Source organism: Sebastes fasciatus, chromosome 13, assembly GCF_043250625.1.
Source record: "Sebastes fasciatus isolate fSebFas1 chromosome 13, fSebFas1.pri, whole genome shotgun sequence".
NCBI lineage: Eukaryota > Metazoa > Chordata > Actinopteri > Perciformes > Sebastidae > Sebastes > Sebastes fasciatus.
In genome coordinates this window covers 34,409,629-34,428,894 of record NC_133807.1, presented here as the reverse complement: position 1 = coordinate 34,428,894, position 19,266 = coordinate 34,409,629, and the positions used below count along the sequence as shown (strand labels likewise).

Below are 19,266 nucleotides of genomic sequence, written 5' to 3'. Positions count from 1 at the left end.
CTAGAACGTTGTTCCCTCCAATCTAGAACGTTGTTCCCTCCAATCTAGATCCTTGTTCCCTCCTATCTAGAACGTTGTTCCCTCCTATCTAGGTCCCTGTTCCCTCCTATCTAGGTCCTTTTTCCCTCCTATCTAGAACCTTGTTCCCTCCTATCTCGATCCTTGTTCCCTCCTATCTAGAACGTTGTTCCCTCCTATCTAGATCCTTGTTCCCTCCAATCTAGAACGTTGTTCCTCCTATCTAGATCCTTGTTCCCTCCTATCTAGAACATTGTTCCCTCCAATCTAGATCCTTGTTCCCTCCTATCTAGGTCCTTGTTCCCTCCTATCTAGAACGTTGTTCCCTCCTATCTAGATCCTTGTTCCCTCCAATCTAGAACGTTGTTCCTCCTATCTAGATCCTTGTTCCCTCCTATCTAGAACATTGTTCCCTCCAATCTAGATCCTTGTTCCCTCCTATCTAGGTCCTTGTTCCCTCCTATCTAGATCCCTGTTCCCTCCTATCTAGATCCTTGTTCCCTCCTATCTAGATCCCCGTTCCCTCCTATCTAGATCCCTGTTCCCTCCTATCTAGATCCCTGTTCCCTCCAATCTAGAACCTTGTTCCCTCCTATCTAGATCCTTGTTCCCTCCTATCTAGAACGTTGTTCCCTCCTATCTAGATCATTGTTCCCTCCAATCTAGAACGTTGTTCCCTCCAATCTAGATCCTTGTTCCCTCCTATCTAGAACGTTGTTCCCTCCTATCTAGATCCTTGTTCCCTCCTATCTAGAACGTTGTTCCCTCCTATCTAGATCCTTGTTCCCTCCAATCTAGAACGTTGTTCCCTCCAATCTAGAACGTTGTTCCCTCCTATCTAGATCCTTGTTCCCTCCAATCTAGAACGTTGTTCCCTCCAATCTAGATCCTTGTTCCCTCCTATCTAGAACATTGTTCCCTCCTATCTAGGTCCCTGTTCCCTCCTATCTAGGTCCTTTTCCCCTCCTATCTAGAACCTTGTTCCCTCCTATCTAGATCCTTGTTCCCTCCTATCTAGAACGTTGTTCCCTCCTATCTAGATCCTTGTTCCCTCCTATCTAGGTCCTTGTTCCCTCCTATCTAGATCCCTGTTCCCTCCTATCTAGATCCCTGTTCCCTCCTATCTAGATCCTTGTTCCCTCCTATCTAGAACGTTGTTCCCTCCTATCTAGATCCTTGTTCCCTCCTATCTAGATCCTTGTTCCCTCCTATCTAGATCCTTGTTCCCTCCTATCTAGAACGTTGTTCCCTCCAATCTAGATCCTTGTTCCCTCCTATCTAGAACGTTGTTCCCTCCTATCTAGGTCCCTGTTCCCTCCTATCTAGGTCCTTTTTCCCTCCAATCTAGAACGTTGTTCCCTCCAATCTAGAACGTTGTTCCCTCCTATCTAGATCCTTGTTCCCTCCAATCTAGAACGTTGTTCCCTCCAATCTAGATCCTTGTTCTCTCCTATCTAGAACGTTGTTCCCTCCTATCTAGATCCTTGTTCCCTCCAATCTAGAACGTTGTTCCCTCCAATCTAGAACGTTGTTCCCTCCTATCTAGATCCTTGTTCCCTCCAATCTAGAACGTTGTTCCCTCCAATCTAGATCCTTGTTCCCTCCTATCTAGAACGTTGTTCCCTCCTATCTAGGTCCCTGTTCCCTCCTATCTAGGTCCTTTTCCCCTCCTATCTAGAACCTTGTTCCCTCCTATCTAGATCCTTGTTCCCTCCTATCTAGGTCCTTGTTCCCTCCTATCTAGATCCCTGTTCCCTCCTATCTAGATCCCTGTTCCCTCCTATCTAGATCCTTGTTCCCTCCTATCTAGAACGTTGTTCCCTCCTATCTAGATCCTTGTTCCCTCCTATCTAGATCCTTGTTCCCTCCTATCTAGATCCTTGTTCCCTCCTATCTAGATCCTTGTTCCCTCCTATCTAGAACGTTGTTCCCTCCAATCTAGATCCTTGTTCCCTCCTATCTAGATCCTTGTTCCCTCCTATCTAGAACGTTGTTCCCTCCTATCTAGATCCCTGTTCCCTCCTATCTAGATCCTTGTTCCCTCCTATCTAGAACGTTGTTCCCTCCAATCTAGATCCTTGTTCCCTCCTATCTAGAACGTTGTTCCCTCCAATCTAGATCCTTGTTCCCTCCTATCTAGAACGTTGTTCCCTCCTATCTAGGTCCCTGTTCCCTCCAATCTAGATCCTTGTTCCCTCCTATCTAGATCCTTGTTCCCTCCTATCTAGGTCCTTGTTCCCTCCTATCTAGATCCCTGTTCCCTCCTATCTAGATCCCTGTTCCCTCCTATCTAGATCCTTGTTCCCTCATATCTAGAACGTTGTTCCCTCCAATCTAGATCCTTGTTCCCTCCTATCTAGAACGTTGTTCCCTCCAATCTAGATCCTTGTTCCCTCCTATCTAGAACGTTGTTCCCTCCTATCTAGGTCCCTGTTCCCTCCTATCTAGGTCCCTGTTCCCTCCTATCTAGATCCTTGTTCCCTCCTATCTAGAACGTTGTTCCCTCCTATCTAGATCCTTGTTCCCTCCTATCTAGATCCTTGTTCCCTCCTATCTAGAACGTTGTTCCCTCCAATCTAGATCCCTGTTCCCTCCTATCTAGATCCTTGTTCCCTCCTATCTAGAACGTTGTTCCCTCCTATCTAGATCCTTGTTCCCTCCTATCTAGATCCTTGTTCCCTCCTATCTAGATCCTTGTTCCCTCCTATCTAGAACGTTGTTCCCTCCAATCTAGATCCTTGTTCCCTCCTATCTAGATCCTTGTTCCCTCCTATCTAGGTCCTTGTTCCCTCCTATCTAGATCCCTGTTCCCTCCTATCTAGATCCCTGTTCCCTCCTATCTAGATCCTTGTTCCCTCCTATCTAGAACGTTGTTCCCTCCAATCTAGATCCTTGTTCCCTCCTATCTAGAACGTTGTTCCCTCCAATCTAGATCATTGTTCCCTCCTATATAGGTCCTTGTTCCCTCCTATCTAGATCCCTGTTCCCTCCTATCTAGATCCCTGTTCCCTCCTATCTAGATCCTTGTTCCCTCCTATCTAGAACGTTGTTCCCTCCAATCTAGAACGTTGTTCCCTCCAATCTAGATCCTTGTTCCCTCCTATCTAGAACGTTGTTCCCTCCTATCTAGGTCCCTGTTCCCTCCTATCTAGGTCCCTGTTCCCTCCTATCTAGATCCTTGTTCCCTCCTATCTAGAACGTTGTTCCCTCCTATCTAGATCCTTGTTCCCTCCTATCTAGATCCTTGTTCCCTCCTATCTAGAACGTTGTTCCCTCCAATCTAGATCCTTGTTCCCTCCTATCTAGATCCTTGTTCCCTCCTATCGAGGTCCTTGTTCCCTCCTATCTAGATCCCTGTTCCCTCCTATCTAGATCCCTGTTCCCTCCTATCTAGATCCTTGTTCCCTCCTATCTAGAACGTTGTTCCCTCCAATCTAGATCCTTGTTCCCTCCTATCTAGAACGTTGTTCCCTCCTATCTAGATCCCTGTTCCCTCCTATCTAGGTCCTTTTTCCCTCCTATCTAGAACGTTGTTCCCTCCTATCTAGATCCTTGTTCCCTCCTATCTAGGTCCTTGTTCCCTCCTATCTAGATCCCTGTTCCCTCCTATCTAGATCCTTGTTCCCTCCTATCTAGGTCCTTGTTCCCTCCTATCTAGATCCCTGTTCCCTCCTATCTAGATCCTTGTTCCCTCCTATCTAGGTCCTTGTTCCCTCCTATCTAGATCCCTGTTCCCTCCTATCTAGATCCTTGTTCCCTCCTATCTAGATCCCTGTTCCCTCCTATCTAGAACGTTGTTCCCTCCTATCTAGATCCTTGTTCCCTCCTATCTAGGTCCTTGTTCCCTCCTATCTAGATCCCTGTTCCCTCCTATCTAGATCCTTGTTCCCTCCTATCTAGGTCCTTGTTCCCTCCAATCTAGATCCCTGTTCCCTCCTATCTAGATCCTTGTTCCCTCCTATCTAGAACGTTGTTCCCTCCTATCTAGATCCTTGTTCCCTCCTATCTAGATCCTTGTTCCCTCCTATCTAGATCCTTGTTCCCTCCTATCTAGAACATTGTTCCCTCCAATCTAGATCCTTGTTCCCTCCTATCTAGATCCCTGTTCCCTCCTATCTAGATCCTTGTTCCCTCCTATCTAGAACGTTGTTCCCTCCAATCTAGAACGTTGTTCCCTCCAATCTAGATCCTTGTTCCCTCCTATCTAGAACGTTGTTCCCTCCTATCTAGGTCCCTGTTCCCTCCTATCTAGGTCCCTGTTCCCTCCTATCTAGATCCTTGTTCCCTCCTATCTAGATCCTTGTTCCCTCCTATCTAGATCCTTGTTCCCTCCTATCTAGAACGTTGTTCCCTCCAATCTAGATCCTTGTTCCCTCCTATCTAGATCCTTGTTCCCTCCTATCGAGGTCCTTGTTCCCTCCTATCTAGATCCCTGTTCCCTCCTATCTAGATCCCTGTTCCCTCCTATCTAGATCCTTGTTCCCTCCTATCTAGAACGTTGTTCCCTCCAATCTAGATCCTTGTTCCCTCCTATCTAGAACGTTGTTCCCTCCTATCTAGATCCCTGTTCCCTCCTATCTAGAACGTTGTTCCCTCCTATCTAGATCCCTGTTCCCTCCTATCTAGGTCCTTTTTCCCTCCTATCTAGAACCTTTTTCCCTCCTATCTAGAACGTTGTTCCCTCCTATCTAGATCCTTGTTCCCTCCTATCTAGGTCCTTGTTCCCTCCTATCTAGATCCCTGTTCCCTCCTATCTAGATCCTTGTTCCCTCCTATCTAGGTCCTTGTTCCCTCCTATCTAGATCCCTGTTCCCTCCTATCTAGATCCTTGTTCCCTCCTATCTAGGTCCTTGTTCCCTCCTATCTAGATCCCTGTTCCCTCCTATCTAGATCCTTGTTCCCTCCTATCTAGATCCCTGTTCCCTCCTATCTAGAACGTTGTTCCCTCCTATCTAGATCCTTGTTCCCTCCTATCTAGGTCCTTGTTCCCTCCTATCTAGATCCCTGTTCCCTCCTATCTAGATCCTTGTTCCCTCCTATCTAGGTCCTTGTTCCCTCCTATCTAGATCCCTGTTCCCTCCTATCTAGGTCCTTGTTCCCTCCTATCTAGATCCTTGTTCCCTCCTATCTAGATCCCTGTTCCCTCCTATCTAGATCCCTGTTCCCTCCTATCTAGATCCTTGTTCCCTCCTATCTAGAACCTTGCTTGAGTTGTAGCAGCTCTCAGATGTACGTCTGCTAGTGTTGAATCAGGATATCTCAAGCCATGGGTCTGGAATGGCTGAGACTCCAGTTCAATGTTCTTCAATGTTCAATATTAAAGGTGTCAGAAAGTCAACACAGGTTCCTCAGATGAATCTCTTGATGCTGTCCAAGTATGGTGCAAAAAGCAGAGTTTCTATTGTGTTCAATATCAGCAGACAAAAACACAACCAAACCCGAGCCGTTCCGGACGCGACCAACCGCGGGCGTTATCATATCCTTATATACTGGACCAAAGGACTTGTCCCTCCTCTCTACTATCATTTTCTTAGTCGTCTTCAATTCTATTGGTTTCTGTCAAAATATCACACTAGTCAGCAGTTACAAGAATCTCGTCACACTTACCATATTCTAGGTACTTTCCAGTGCAAGTATTACATCACTCAGCTGTGAGCTGAAGAGGCCAGTGTGAGGATTACAGCTCTGGGGTCTATACAGAATACAGCAGCACTATGATTGACTGCTGTTTCAGTAGTAAACACGGGTTATAGATTAATACCTTTATCATTGTTTATCACATTATTATATATTTAAAAAGGGATTACTTCTACACTAGATGATGTTGTAGAATTGTATATTTATTGTTTAACGTGATTCCGTCATTGATCTGTGATTGTTAGTGATCTGTGATTGTTATTGATCTGTGATCGTCATTGATCTGTGATCGTCATTGATCTGTGATCGTCATTGATCTGTGATTGTTATTGATCTGTGATTGTCATTGATCTGTGATTGTTATTGATCTGTGATCGTCATTGATCTGTGATTGTCATTGATCTGTGATCGTCATTGATCTGTGATTGTCATTGATCTGTGATTGAGTGCGAGCGGCTGCAGAGATGATCTTCTTCTTTAGTGATAATGAAGTGAAAGTGAAAGTGAAAGCAGCCGCTGATCCGTCAGAGTGAAATAAAAACACAGGAACCACAGAAACAATGTCAGACTTCATTTTTATTGAAGAGCGTCAGACAGACTCGGCGTCTGACCGGTCGGTGATTCTGGTTTTATTCTGGTGTAACTGAGTTGATCTCCTGAGTGATGGTCACCGACCTGGAAGAGGAGCTGCTGCAGAAACACAGGACACAACATCAATACACTTTGATTTGATTTGACCTGGTCTATTTTCCACGTCACAACCTTAAACTGATCATTTTCATTCCCAGAATACAGAAGATAAAAGCAGATAAAGCTGTTCCCCATTTACTACAACTATTCATCATCTGTTTACATCATGAAGCGTTGCGTTTCCCTCCACTCACATCTCTCCGTCCAGCAGCCTCCTGTACTCGGCGATCTCCATCTCCAGTCTGGTCTTGATGTCCAGCAGTTCGGCGTACATGACCTTCTGGTTCTCCAGGTTGGCCCTCAGCTGGGCCAGCTGCTCCTCCAGAGCCTCCACCTGCCTCTGGTAACCTGCCAGTATCATGGCGTAGCGGCTCCTGGTCTCAGCCAGAGTCGCCTCCACAGCTCCTTTCTGCTCAGGAGGAAGAGGGAGGACGGTCAGGTCAGCTGTGTTACTGTCAGTTTCACTGAAGTTCTGATATAGTACTTGATAGCTAGCGACATTGTCTGTCTCTGGAACTGGCTAGTTAGCTAGCTAACGCCTGCTCTCCTCCCGGTGAAGTCTGGCAGCCAACAACACAGCAAGAGGACATTTTAGATGTGTAGCTTTAGCCCACTGCTAGCGTTAGCCTCCAGTCTCTCCTTTGTTTAGCCTCCAGCTAATGTTAACCCACTGCTAGCGTTAGCCTCCAGTCTCTCCTTTGTTTAGCCTCCAGCTAATGTTAACCCACAGCTAGCGTTAGCCTCCAGTCTCTCCTTTGTTTAGCCTCCAGCTAATGTTAGCCCACTGCTAGCGTTAGCCTCCAGTCTCTCCTTTGTTTAGCCTCCAGCTAATGTTAGCCCACTGCTAGCGTTAGCCTCCAGTCTTTGCTTTGTTTAGCCTCCAGCTAATGTTAGCCCACTGCTAGCGTTAGCCTCCTGCTAACACCGTGACATCATCATGACGTCATCACTAAAAGCGTCTGTAATTGTTTCAGAATCAGGATGTTAACTTCATTAGATACAGAGAAAGCTTTTGATCGAGTCAATTGGTCATTTTTATTCGCCGCTCTACCAAAACGTAGAGTCTGAGTCATTTATCTGCCGGGACGAGATACTGAACTACACTAATACTGCAATCAATGGGTTAACATTATCACATTTCACACTACACAGGTGGATGAGACGAGGATGTCCACTGTCTCCTGACCAGAACAATCACATAAAAAACGTTCAATCAACCAGAGTAAACCATAAAATACGTTTATACGCAGATGACATATTACTTTACTTGCACAACCCAAAAGTCTCACTACAATAAACTATCAACTTATTCATTCTGTAAAATCTCAAACTACTCCTTTAACTCTCCAGAAAGAGCTGTAATCCTGCAGCCCTGCCATCAGACACCCCTCCCCTCAGATAGGTATTCACTTCACACCGAAACCATCCGGTCCGTTTGCCTGGTTAGTACGGTTCATTTGGTTGGGCATGACATCAGTCAAAGCTGACACCAACAGATGGATGAATCTACCTATCTCACTTATTAGAAGAATTGCAGAAGATGAAACTATGACCTAAATAAATGACCTGTTCTCAGTGATTTAGTGTTTTGTCACCTTGCTGATGGAAGCCTGCAGTTTGATCTCCAGAGTCTGAAGAATTCTTCTGGCCTCTGAAATCTCAGACCTGGACGTCTGCAGCGTCTCAGTGCCCACAGCCACCTGTTTGTTCAGCTCGGCCGACTGTGAAGAACAAGTATCAATAATGTTATTGATCATGTATCAGGATATCAGACTACAGCGTGATGTCGAGTTATCTGCTAAACATCCCGGAACAGGAGAGGCAGGCACCACTTTTACATTTCCAGATCAAATATGAAAATTTTTACATTTTCACTCAAACTGCATAAACACAACGTCCTTTAGTAGCCGTTCTGGAGCTTTCAATCACATCACACAATCTTCTTCAGCAGGTGAACAACAAACTGTAAGCAAACAACGAGAAGTCATGAAAGTTCTAAAAAAAACAAAAAAACGAACGCTGAGCAGATCGATCAAAAATACAACGTTTAGTTCTAGCCCTAAAAAAAGACAAAATGTATAAAACTTAAAAGCAAAAAAAGTGATTAGTGGTTGTGGTGTAACTTGAGCTGGAGCAGGTTTTGGACAGTAGGGGGGCAGCACTGACCACATTCAGAGCAGGAAACAGGACTTTGTGGTCTCACCTTGGCCTGGAACCAGGCCTCCAGGTCTCTGCGGTTCTTGGCGGCGACGTTCTCGTAGTGTTCTCTGATTCCGTCCATGACAGCGGACAGGTCCTCCTGAGGAGCGGCGTCCACCTCCACGTTCACCTGACCTCCCATCTGGGCCCGCAGAGCCAGCAGGTCCTGCAGGAAGACGGCGGTTAAAGTTCTGTCTGGTTATCTTTTGATTTCTTTTTCAGTCTGGTTTCAGTGGTCTCACCTCCTCGTGGTTCTTCTTCAGCTGCATCAGCTCGTCTTTCAGACCCTCCACCTGAATCTCCAGGTCGGACCGGTTCAGGGTCAGCTCTTGCAGGACCCTCTTCAGCCCGGCGATGTCTGCCTCCACCGACTGACGCGTGGCCAGCTCGTTCTCATACCTGAAAAAACACCAGAGTGAGTTCAAGAAACTCACCTGAATGTTGAACTGATGGGAAAAATGCTCACAAAGAGACAGATTGAATCAGATATTTTTATGTTGCCATCTCGACGTACTTGACTTTGAAGTCGTCTGTGGCCAGCTGGGCGTTGTCGGTGGCGAGGACGAATGCGGCGTTTACACGAGAAGCGAAGTTGATCTGAGCAGGAAGAAAGAGAAAAACTGAAGTGGCAGTTTGGCTGAAAGGCTTCAACAGATTTCATTCAGCTTTCCATAAATGAACATATTCAGTGGCTGCATGGAGCTCTGTGGCCACCAGGGGGCGTCACAGATGATTACATTATGTTTTTATACTACTGTTTTATATTTATAATTCTATAATCTCTGCTAAAAAATCTGAATATGTTTCATCGGGATTTCGGGATTTTGACACTACAAAGCACAATTTATATGAAGAGGTGCATAAGGAGTCTTTTAGGGCCAATTAGTATTTGAGTTTGGAGGTGATGATTGTTGAAATACATTAATTAAAGTTGAGTTAGGGACACAAAACTAAATTGAACAACTTAAAAAGAAAGAAGTTATAAAACTTAAAAACTTAAAAACCCAGAAAACATACATTTTGACTTTTAAAATCAAACAAAAACGTAATAAACTTTTTACTTTACAAACTAAAACTCATACAACTTAAAATAACCAAAAGTTATATAAAACTTAAGTAACCAAAAAATAAAAAGTAATATTTAAAAACTTAAGAAAAACAAATATCATAAAAACAAACAAAAACCTAAAAACTTAAAATTGAACCTTTTTTTAAAATCATAAACAAATTATATTAACTTAAAAAAGCCTTCAAACATTTTTAAAAATTTCAATTCTGAAAAAAAGTTGAATGTTTGTTTAAAAAAACAAAACTTAAAAAAAGTTATAAAACTAAAAAAAAACTAAAACAACAGTTACATTTAATAACTTGGAGACACAAAACTAAACTGAACAACTTAAAAACAAATAAGTTGTAAAACTTAAAAACTTGAAAAGAAATAAAAAAAACTGAAAACATAACATTCGACTTAATGAAATGTTAAAAAACAAAGTTATTAAACTTTTACTTTACAAACTAATAAGTATTAGTTTGTAAAGCTTAAAATAAGCTAAATTCATATAAAACTTAAATAACTAAAAAATAAAAAGTAATATTTAAAAACTTCTAATTGTTCTAATTGTTGTTCTAAAAAATCTAAAATCATAAAAAACTAAATAAACCTAAAAACTCTAAATTGACCCCTTTTATGTATGTAATTTATATTCTGAAAAAGTTATTAAATGTTTGTTTAAATTGTTTTTTAAAAATCTAAGAAGTTATGAAACTTAAAACTCAAACAACAGCAGCATTGAACATCTTAAACTAATACCTAAAAGAACAAACAGCTATCAGTAAACTTAAATGCATTTTGTTTGTGCAGAAACTCAGTCAGCTTTCACACTCAGGTGATGTCACCTGTAACCTGTCACCTGTCGACCCCCCAAAGGATGTTTGCAATCCAAACATCCTTCACTGCAAACACACACACACACGTATTTACTGAGGAAAACTGAACAAACATGTACATATTTACATACGTGTCACATGTTCAGCTGCCTGATGTTTACACATGTTCACCTGTTTGTTTTATTTTGCAAACTAAACATTTCTTCAAGTTTTCATTGTAGAAGTTGAGTTAAACCAAAAATCCATTTTATAATATTTGTCATATTTGTAAAAAATGACATCTGAGGAAAGTGCAAAAGTTGATTTGTGTTTCTAACAGGTTGAACTGGAAGTTTGTTTTCACTTGTTTTAAGAAAGACTTTCAGGACTGAATAAGAGACAATATGAGTTGAGACAATGACATTTGCAGTGTTAAACCACGTGTAACAAGAGCACTGTGAATAAACAGCATTATAGTGACATATAACATGCAGTAACACTTATCTATTCGGTCAGGGATGTCAATATTCTAAATACCATTTATTTATTTATTCATTCATTTATTTTCTAAAAACAGTTTAAGATTTATACTCTTAAAAGTGTCACAAGCTTTAACTTGTAAAATCTAAACCAGCCACCAACCAAACTGTACAATTATTCGTCTGTTTAAAAAAATCCCAAAATGTCACATTTAATGAATTGATTCAACATTTATCTTCCTGTTCTGTGGTCTAAATGTTATTTACAAAGCCTTCTCCGTAATGACTTCAAAAGGCAACATGTGTAATATGTATTTAAATGTAGATTGTAAACTAGAATTAAACCCCCGGGACATTTGATTGATTGGTAGAACATGTTGAGGCCTGCAACGATGTGCTGCCTGGGTAAAGTAGACCCATGCAGGCTAAAAAAGTCAGAATAATCTGCAGATGTTCTGTGTTTCTGGACTCACCTTGTCCTGCAGGTCTTTGATGGTGACATTGAATGCGGTGAAGTCGCGGCCCTCAGGTTCGGTCTTGCTCTCAAGGAACTGTCTGATCTTCAGTTCCAGCTCGGCGTTGGCCTTCTCCAGGCTGTGCACCTTGTTCAGGTAGGTGGCCAGGCGGTCGTTGAGGTTCTGCATGGTGGCCTTCTCGCTGATGGACATGTCGGCGGCGCCGTCGGTCAGGTTGAAGGCACCGGCGGAGGAGGAGAAGGAGGCCTGGGAGACCCGGACTCCAGACCCTCCGGCTCCTCCGTATACGCTGCCGGCCCCCATGCTGCTGACCCGGCGGGAGGAGGAGGACAAGGAGGGGGCCATCATAGAGCTCCTCATGGTGGAGGACACGTAGCTGCTGCGGCTGGAGAAGGAGGTCATGGCTGAGGGTCGGCTGGTCGGCGGCTCTGAGCGGAGAGTGAAGAGCTGCTGGGACGGTGGCTCCTTTTATGCCTCAACCACTCCCATCCCACTCCCATCCCACTCCCCTCCTCAGACCAGGATGGTCCGCCAGGGTGGGTTCATGCCGGGGGGGTGGGTTCGCCGTGGGCAAACAGTACAGATCAAACAGGTCTTAGCTGAGCAGGTCGGGTGGGTTTGCAGCTTTCTCTGCTCCCTGACCATCAGGGGAGGAGACATAAAACTATCCAGTGTTGCACAAGAAAAAGCAAACATAAGGAAATTATGTTAAGTGTTTTTTTCAGCCATTTCTATGATGCAAACTTGATAATCATCTCATGACCCATCAGGTCTATCTTCTGAGGGTTCTGACCCCCATGTTGGGGGCCACTGCCTTACAGCACTTCAAAGTGGAAATATGAGAAAAGAGAAAGTAGCTCCACAGTTTTTAGGTAAAATAAAATATAGAAATATAATGGACCCAAAGAAGGATCCAATGTCTCCAGTCCAGAAAGAAAGCTGAGTGGCAGTAGTTTGATGCAAACGATCACCGCAACTTGGAAGGGAATGCCAGCGGGAACATGGACTGCTGGCTGAAAACTAGTGAACATCGCAGCTAAGCAGTTTTGGACCGAGGCATCCAAGCCTGCACCATCGGCCTATGCTCCAAACCATCGAGCAAGGATAATCCAGCAGCTCAGTTCGCTCAAGAGGCAGTTCAAGAAGATGAGAAGAAGAGGACCAGAAGGCCGGTTTACCAGATCTTCAGGCGATCCTCAGGAAGGAGCTCCTATCCCTGTGGAGAGTTGAGAACCATAGAAGGAGGCAGAGAGAGAGAGAGGGCAAGAAAGAGAGCAACATTCCTGACCGACTAAACAGCTCCGTGGCCAGAAGAGGACCGGCCGCTTGACCTGCTCTAGAGTCGCCATCAACTATCACCTCAAGTGTACCTACAGTAATACCAGGAGAGGCCAACCACTGGGTCCATGTAATGCGCTGATAACACCACCAGAGACATCAGCTGACTTCAATCTGAAGGAGCCCTGCCTGAGTAAAATGGAGGAAGTGGTGAGGAGGGTTAGGTCTAGCTCTGAACCAGGCCCAAGTGCAAAAACTAGTGAAGAGTCTCGGGAGGGTCTTCAGCTGCAGCCTGAAGGACTGCCGACCTGGAGGGCTGGTTGAGAACGGTAGACAAGTCTGGGCTCCCCGGAAGATTCAAAGCCTGGTTCTACCGACAGGGGTTCCTCCCAAGAATCCTTTGGCCCCTGCTCATTTATGAAGTCCTCATGACCGTAGTGGAAAGCTTTGAGTGCAAGGTGAGCAGCTATCTCCGCAGATGGCTGGGCTTGCCAAGCAGCCTGAGCAGCATTGGGCTGTATGGGAACAACAATACAACGACTAAATTGCATTGAATACCTCGTATTCATATGCTGAACCAAATTCCTATAAGTTCTATGGAGTAGGTTAACTTGAATTAACAGCAATAGCAAGTTCTTAAAGTAACACTATGAGGGTTTAAAGTGTTAAAACCTCTCAAATTACAATTCTTTCCACAGTGCACTTGTTTATAAGAACAGCTGGACTTCTACTCCTGTGGAAGACTAGTGGTGTAGAATGTAAACACTTGGTTTGTTTAGAAGTGGAATCAGACTTTTTGGATTTAACCAAAATTATGGTGAAATGAATATTGTGCCTCACACGGGGCACCAATAATGTGAGCTTGTCTACTTATTAGAGAATATTAAATACAATTAAATAATATCAATCAAATTAATATTAATAATTTATTATAAATTATGTTTATTATTTAAACATAAACTAAAGAAGTACATTTAGCTCTGGCACTGCCATAACGAAGGAGACATAGAAATCAATTTAGTTTTTGACCAAATCAAAGTGAAATACATTTTACTGATTGAATATAATCTGTGATAAGTAAGGGATAATGTACAGCATGCTGGTCATTGTTGTGAAATAAACCCCAACAGGGTGATGCGGCACCCTGACGTGGAGTGGAATCATCCCATATGACTGATGTGGAAACATTAAAATATTTTTATCTACTTTCTTTGCTCACACAATATTTTTCATTGCTGTGTAACATTTCGATCAGTTATTGATCTTCACCGGCAAAAAAACATTTCCTCAGGTAGCTGTAAACAACATCAACAACAACGACAAGCAGCAGAGGGGTGTACCAGCCAGCAACTGATCTGTCAGTGTAAAATAATAACACAAGAACAACAGAAACAATGTCCGATTTCATGTTTATTGAAGAACCTCAGACAGACTCAGGTTACAGTTTACAGCATCTGATTCAGGTTCATTCTGGTCTAACTGCTGCTGCTGCTGCTGATCACGTTTCCAGATTCATCCACTTCCCTCACGATGGTGGTGACCTTGGTGGTGTTGGAGATGCTGCAGGACGGGAAAGATATTTTTATTGGTATAAAGATAAAAACAACATTCTAAAAAATAGATAAAACTACATTTACATCATGACATATTAAATAGTATTTTGTATTTGATCTCATGGGAAATTTATACTTTAACAACAATAAATGCAAAAATAGAATGTGTGAAAGAGTTAACGTCAGTGAAAACACACTGAGCTCATTGAAAACACACTGAGCTCATTGAACGTTTCCCTCCACTCACATCTCTCCGTCCAGCAGCCTCCTGTACTCGGCGATCTCCATCTCCAGTCTGGTCTTGATGTCCAGCAGTTCGGCGTACATGACCTTCTGGTTCTCCAGGTTGGCCCTCAGCTGGGTCAGCTGCTCCTCCAGAGCCTCCACCTGCCTCTGGTAACCTGCTAGCATGTTAGCGTAGCGGCTCCTGGTCTCAGCCAGAGTCGCCTCCACAGCTCCTTTCTGCTCAGGAGGAAGAGGGAGGACGGTCAGGTCAGCTGTACCAACAGTAAATAAGTCATGCAAGCATTTGATTTCTATCAGCTCCAACGTTTCTTCAGTTTTCTCTCTTTTCCTGTCAGAAATGTGCGTCATTGATTAACACAAGAACGAGTAACTTTAAGGGCTAAAATATCAGAATTCAGTCGTCAATAACGTGATGAAGACGATGAAGTTGATAGACTTAGTGTTTTGTCACCTTGCTGAGCTCAGCCTGCAGTTTGATCTCCAGAGTCTGAAGAGAACTTCTGGCCACTGAAATCTCAGACCTGGACGTCTGCAGGGTCTCAGTGCTCACAGCCACCTCTTTGTTCAGCTCGGCCGACTGTGAAGGACAAGTATCAATAATGTTATTGATCAAATATCAGGATATCAGACAGTGTAACAGTTGGAAACTAAAAAGTGATTAGTGGTTGTGGTGTAACTTGAGCTGGAGCAGGTTTTGGACAGTAGGGGGGCAGCAGTGACCACATTCAGAGCAGGAAACAGGACTTTGTGGTCTCACCTTGGCCTGGAACCAGACATCCAGGTCTCTGCGGTTCTTGTTGGAGACGGTCTCGTAGTGTTCTCTGATTCCGGCCATGACGCTGGACAGGTCTTCCTGAGGTGCGGCGTCCACCTCCACGTTCACCTGACCTCCCATCTGGGCCCTCATAGCCAGCAGGTCCTGCAGGAAGACGGAGGTTAAACTTTTGTCTGGTTATCTTTTGATTTCTTTTTCAGTCTGGTTTCAGTGGTCTCACCTCCTCGTGGTTCTTCTTCAGCTGGTACAGCTCGTCTTTCAGACCGGTCAGCTGCATCTCCAGGTCGGACCGGCTCAGGGTCAGCTCTTCCAGGACCCTCTTCAGGCCGGCGATGTCGGCCTCCACCGACTGACGCATGGCCAGCTCGTTCTCATACCTGAAAAAACACCAGAGTTGAAATGATTGGGAAGAACCTTGCTCACAAAAACACAGATTGAATCAGATTATTTCACGTTGTGGTCTCGATGATTCGATGCTGAAGGAAATAAAGTCTCACTCACTTGACTTTGAAGTCGTCGCTGGCCAGCTGGGCGTTGTCGATGGCGAGGACGAGGGCGGCGTTTCCACGAGCAGCAAAGTTGATCTGAAAGGTTTAAAAAGTTATAATAACTTCAAACCCCAAAAAGAAACCAAAAATAATGATCTGCTGTTTTCTGCTCAATCTACAGATGTTCTGTGTTTCTGGACTCACCTGGTCCTGCAGGTCTTTGATGGTGACATTGAATGCGGTGAAGTCGTGGGCCGCAGGTCTGGTCTTGTTGTCCAGGAACAGTCTGATCTTCAGTTCCAGCTCGGCGTTGGCCTTCTCCAGGCTGTGCACCTTGTTCAGGTAGGTGGCCAGGCGGTCGTTAAGGTTCTGCATGGTGGCCTTCTCGCTGATGGACATGTCGGCGGCGGCGGCGGCCAGGTTGAAGCCACCGCCAGCACCGCCAGCACCGGAGGAGACGAAGGAGGCCTGGGAGACACGGACTCCAGACCCTCCGGCTCCTCCGTATACGCTGCCGGCCCCCATGCCGCTGACCCGGCGGGAAGAGGAGTACAAGGAGGGGGCCATCATGGTGGAGCTCCTCATGGGGGAGGACATGTAGCTGCTGCGGCTGGAGAAGGAGGTCATGGCTGAGGGTCGGCTGGTCGGCGGCTCTGAGCGGAGAGTGAAGAGCTGCTGGGACGGCGGCTCCTTTTATACCTCAAAATGAGGCTGGGGGGTGTGGTGGTGGCAGGGCAGTTCGGCATGCCAAACATGCCAGGTGGGACGCGATGCAGCCCCGAGGCCAGGAGAGCAAACCGGTCTGAGCTGAGCAGGTGAAGTCCAGCAGGTTGGGTGAGTTTCTAGCTGACAGAAAGTCTTCCACGGCTCCGGGGCACTTCAGTCACATTCTGAGACTCCTTTCTTTAATGTCTCTCTGAGGACAGACCTGGGCAACATATCCTCAACAGTTCCTATGATATTTTATGAAAAGTTATTTTTTGTGTGTTTTCCTACGAATGTCCAGCAACAGGACGATCAGTGCGCCTGCACAAGCCCCTGCAGTGTTTAGGCAACGAAACTACCGGTTAGGTTTAGGAGAAGATCGTGGTTTGGGTTAAAATAAGTACGGAAGTGACGTAACTTAACGGTTCTCTTCGAATTCAGAGCAAATCTGTGATTGAGGGAATGCCTCTACATGGCTCTCAACATGGCGATGGCAGCTCGCAGCTAATGCTGTCGTGTTTACCTGAGTAGGAACTGGAGGGAGGGCGCTATGTGCTTCCACAACGACATTGTGTTTTTGAAGATGATTACCAACCTTAGTTTTACGTATGGAAGCTGCGTGGCAAACAGGTCAACGTTGACTTGGTTTCACACAGAAGAAGACCAGAGGTCTCCTGGGTGAAAGTCCTGTGTTTGTTTGACCCACCCATCTACCCGACCTCCTCCCTACGTTGATTTATCGCTGTTTATAGACCCTCTTACAGCCTCTTGTCATGATGAGGTCACGCTGTTAGCTGGAGGCTAACCAAAGGAAAGACTGGAGGCTAATGCTCCACATTTTAAATGTCCTCTTGCTGTGTTGTTGGCTGAATCCAGATCTCACAGACATTAGAGATGACTAACTGTGATTGGAAGCCGTCACGGCCCAGATTGAGAGGCTCTTAGTGTGGGCTATAGGCTGTAGATAGGCTATAGATAGGCTATAGATAGGCTATAAATAGGCTATAGATATGCTATAAATAGGCTATAGATAGGCTATAGATAGGCTATAGATAGGCTATAAATAGGCTATAGATAGGCTATAGGCTATAGATAGGCTATAGGCTATAGATAGTGACTCAACAGATATTTATTTAAATGAAAATTTTCCTTGGACAATAAAAACATTAGAAATTGGTATAAATGAGTTATTGAAAGATTAGACTTTCATTTGAACTAAAATAATCTCACTTATATTGGGGCAGTATATATGAAAGCATATATATATAACTATATATATACATATATATAGTTATATATATATATTTGGTGAGCTGAAATGGGATGTTTACTCTATAACGTGCATTACTGTCTGTAGATACAGGTAGGAACAGAGTGTGAGCACAGTCTGACCTGTGAGGCGTTTGAGGTCCGACCGGATGTCTGGTCCTCTGGGTTCTGTGTGGACAGACGGGTCCGTCCATCGGGCGGCCCAGGGAGGACAGGAGCCCGTCCAGGAACAGGCCCGTCAGGTGAGGCTCCATTCCTGCTCCTCCATCCATCAGGTGTTCCCCTGCTCTCACTGACAGCAGGTAATAAATCACTTTACAACATGCCAGTAATGTTTCTGTTACACAATAAATGGAGTTACTGAAACTACATTTGTCTCTTTGTGATTTGACAATATAATTATATTATAAAATTATTGAAAATAATAATAATATTATACGATTATTAACATTTTCTTCAAGGCAACGAGACTTGAGAAAACCCCCTGAGAAACCTTTGAGCAGCCACCAACCAAACGTTACTGTTTTCTCCTCTAATAACATCATAACAATAACTTCCTTTATTCTGTATTTCAAAAGAAAATGAGAGAAAAGTCATTTTAGATGATGTCATTATTTTGTGATCTTTCAGATATATTTGGGGTTAAAGTTGAGTTTAATGAAATAGAAGCTGAGCAGCACATGTTGGCGCCGGGGTCCCTGACAGGTTCATCTGGCCGAGCAGAGACCTGCTGCCCCGCTGAGGGTGGTGTAGGTACATCGTCAGCTTATCTCTTTACCAATCAACATATCAATAGTGTCCATATGTTGATTTACTGACCTTTTATCAGAGCTGCAGCAAGTCTTCAGATCCTTAACTGCAGTAAAAGTTCTAATACCACACTGTAGAAATACTCTGTTACAGTAAAAGTTCTAATACCACACTGTAGAAATACTCTGTTACAGTAAAAGTACTAATACCACACTGTAGAAATACTCTGTTACAGTAAAAGTACTAATACTACACTGTAGAAATACTCTGTTACAGTAAAAGTTCTAATACCACACTGTAGAAATACTCTGTTACAGTAAAAGTTCTAATACTACACTGTAGAAATACTCTGTTACAGTGAAAGTACTAATACCACACTGTAGAAATACTCTGTTACAGTAAAAGTACTAATACCACACTGTAGAAATACTCTGTTACAGTAAAAGTACTAATACCACACTGTAGAAATACTCTGTTACAGTAAAAGTACTAATACCACACTGTAGAAATACTCTGTTACAGTAAAAGTTCTAATACCACACTGTAGAAATACTCTGTTACAGTAAAAGTACTAATACCACACTGTAGAAATACTCTGTTACAGTGAAAGTACTAATACCACACTGTAGAAATACTCTGTTACAGTGAAAGTACTAATACCACACTGTAGAAATACTCTGTTACAGTGAAAGTACTAATACCACACTGTAGAAATACTCTGTTACAGTAAAAGTACTAATACCACACTGTAGAAATACTCTGTTACAGTAAAAGTACTAATACCACACTGTAGAAATACTCTGTTACAGTGAAAGTACTAATACCACACTGTAGAAA

At 43.9% G+C, this 19,266-nt stretch overlaps 1 protein-coding gene and 1 pseudogene across 1 annotated transcript; both read right to left on the bottom strand.

Annotated features, from left to right (window-relative positions):
* Positions 1-6,213: 6,213 nt before the first annotated feature.
* Positions 6,214-11,791, bottom strand: LOC141781397 (keratin, type I cytoskeletal 50 kDa-like). The gene is made up of 7 exons (XM_074657128.1): positions 11,363-11,791; positions 9,059-9,141; positions 8,787-8,943; positions 8,549-8,710; positions 7,941-8,066; positions 6,540-6,754; positions 6,214-6,345 (listed from the first exon to the last, which is right to left on the bottom strand). The coding sequence occupies exons 1-7, from the start codon at positions 11,765-11,767 to the stop codon at positions 6,285-6,287; spliced, it is 1,209 nt and encodes a 402-aa protein (XP_074513229.1). The 5' UTR covers positions 11,768-11,791; the 3' UTR covers positions 6,214-6,284.
* A 2,254-nt stretch (positions 11,792-14,045) lies between these two features.
* Positions 14,046-17,236, bottom strand: LOC141781395 (keratin, type I cytoskeletal 50 kDa-like; annotated as a pseudogene).
* Positions 17,237-19,266: the final 2,030 nt, after the last annotated feature.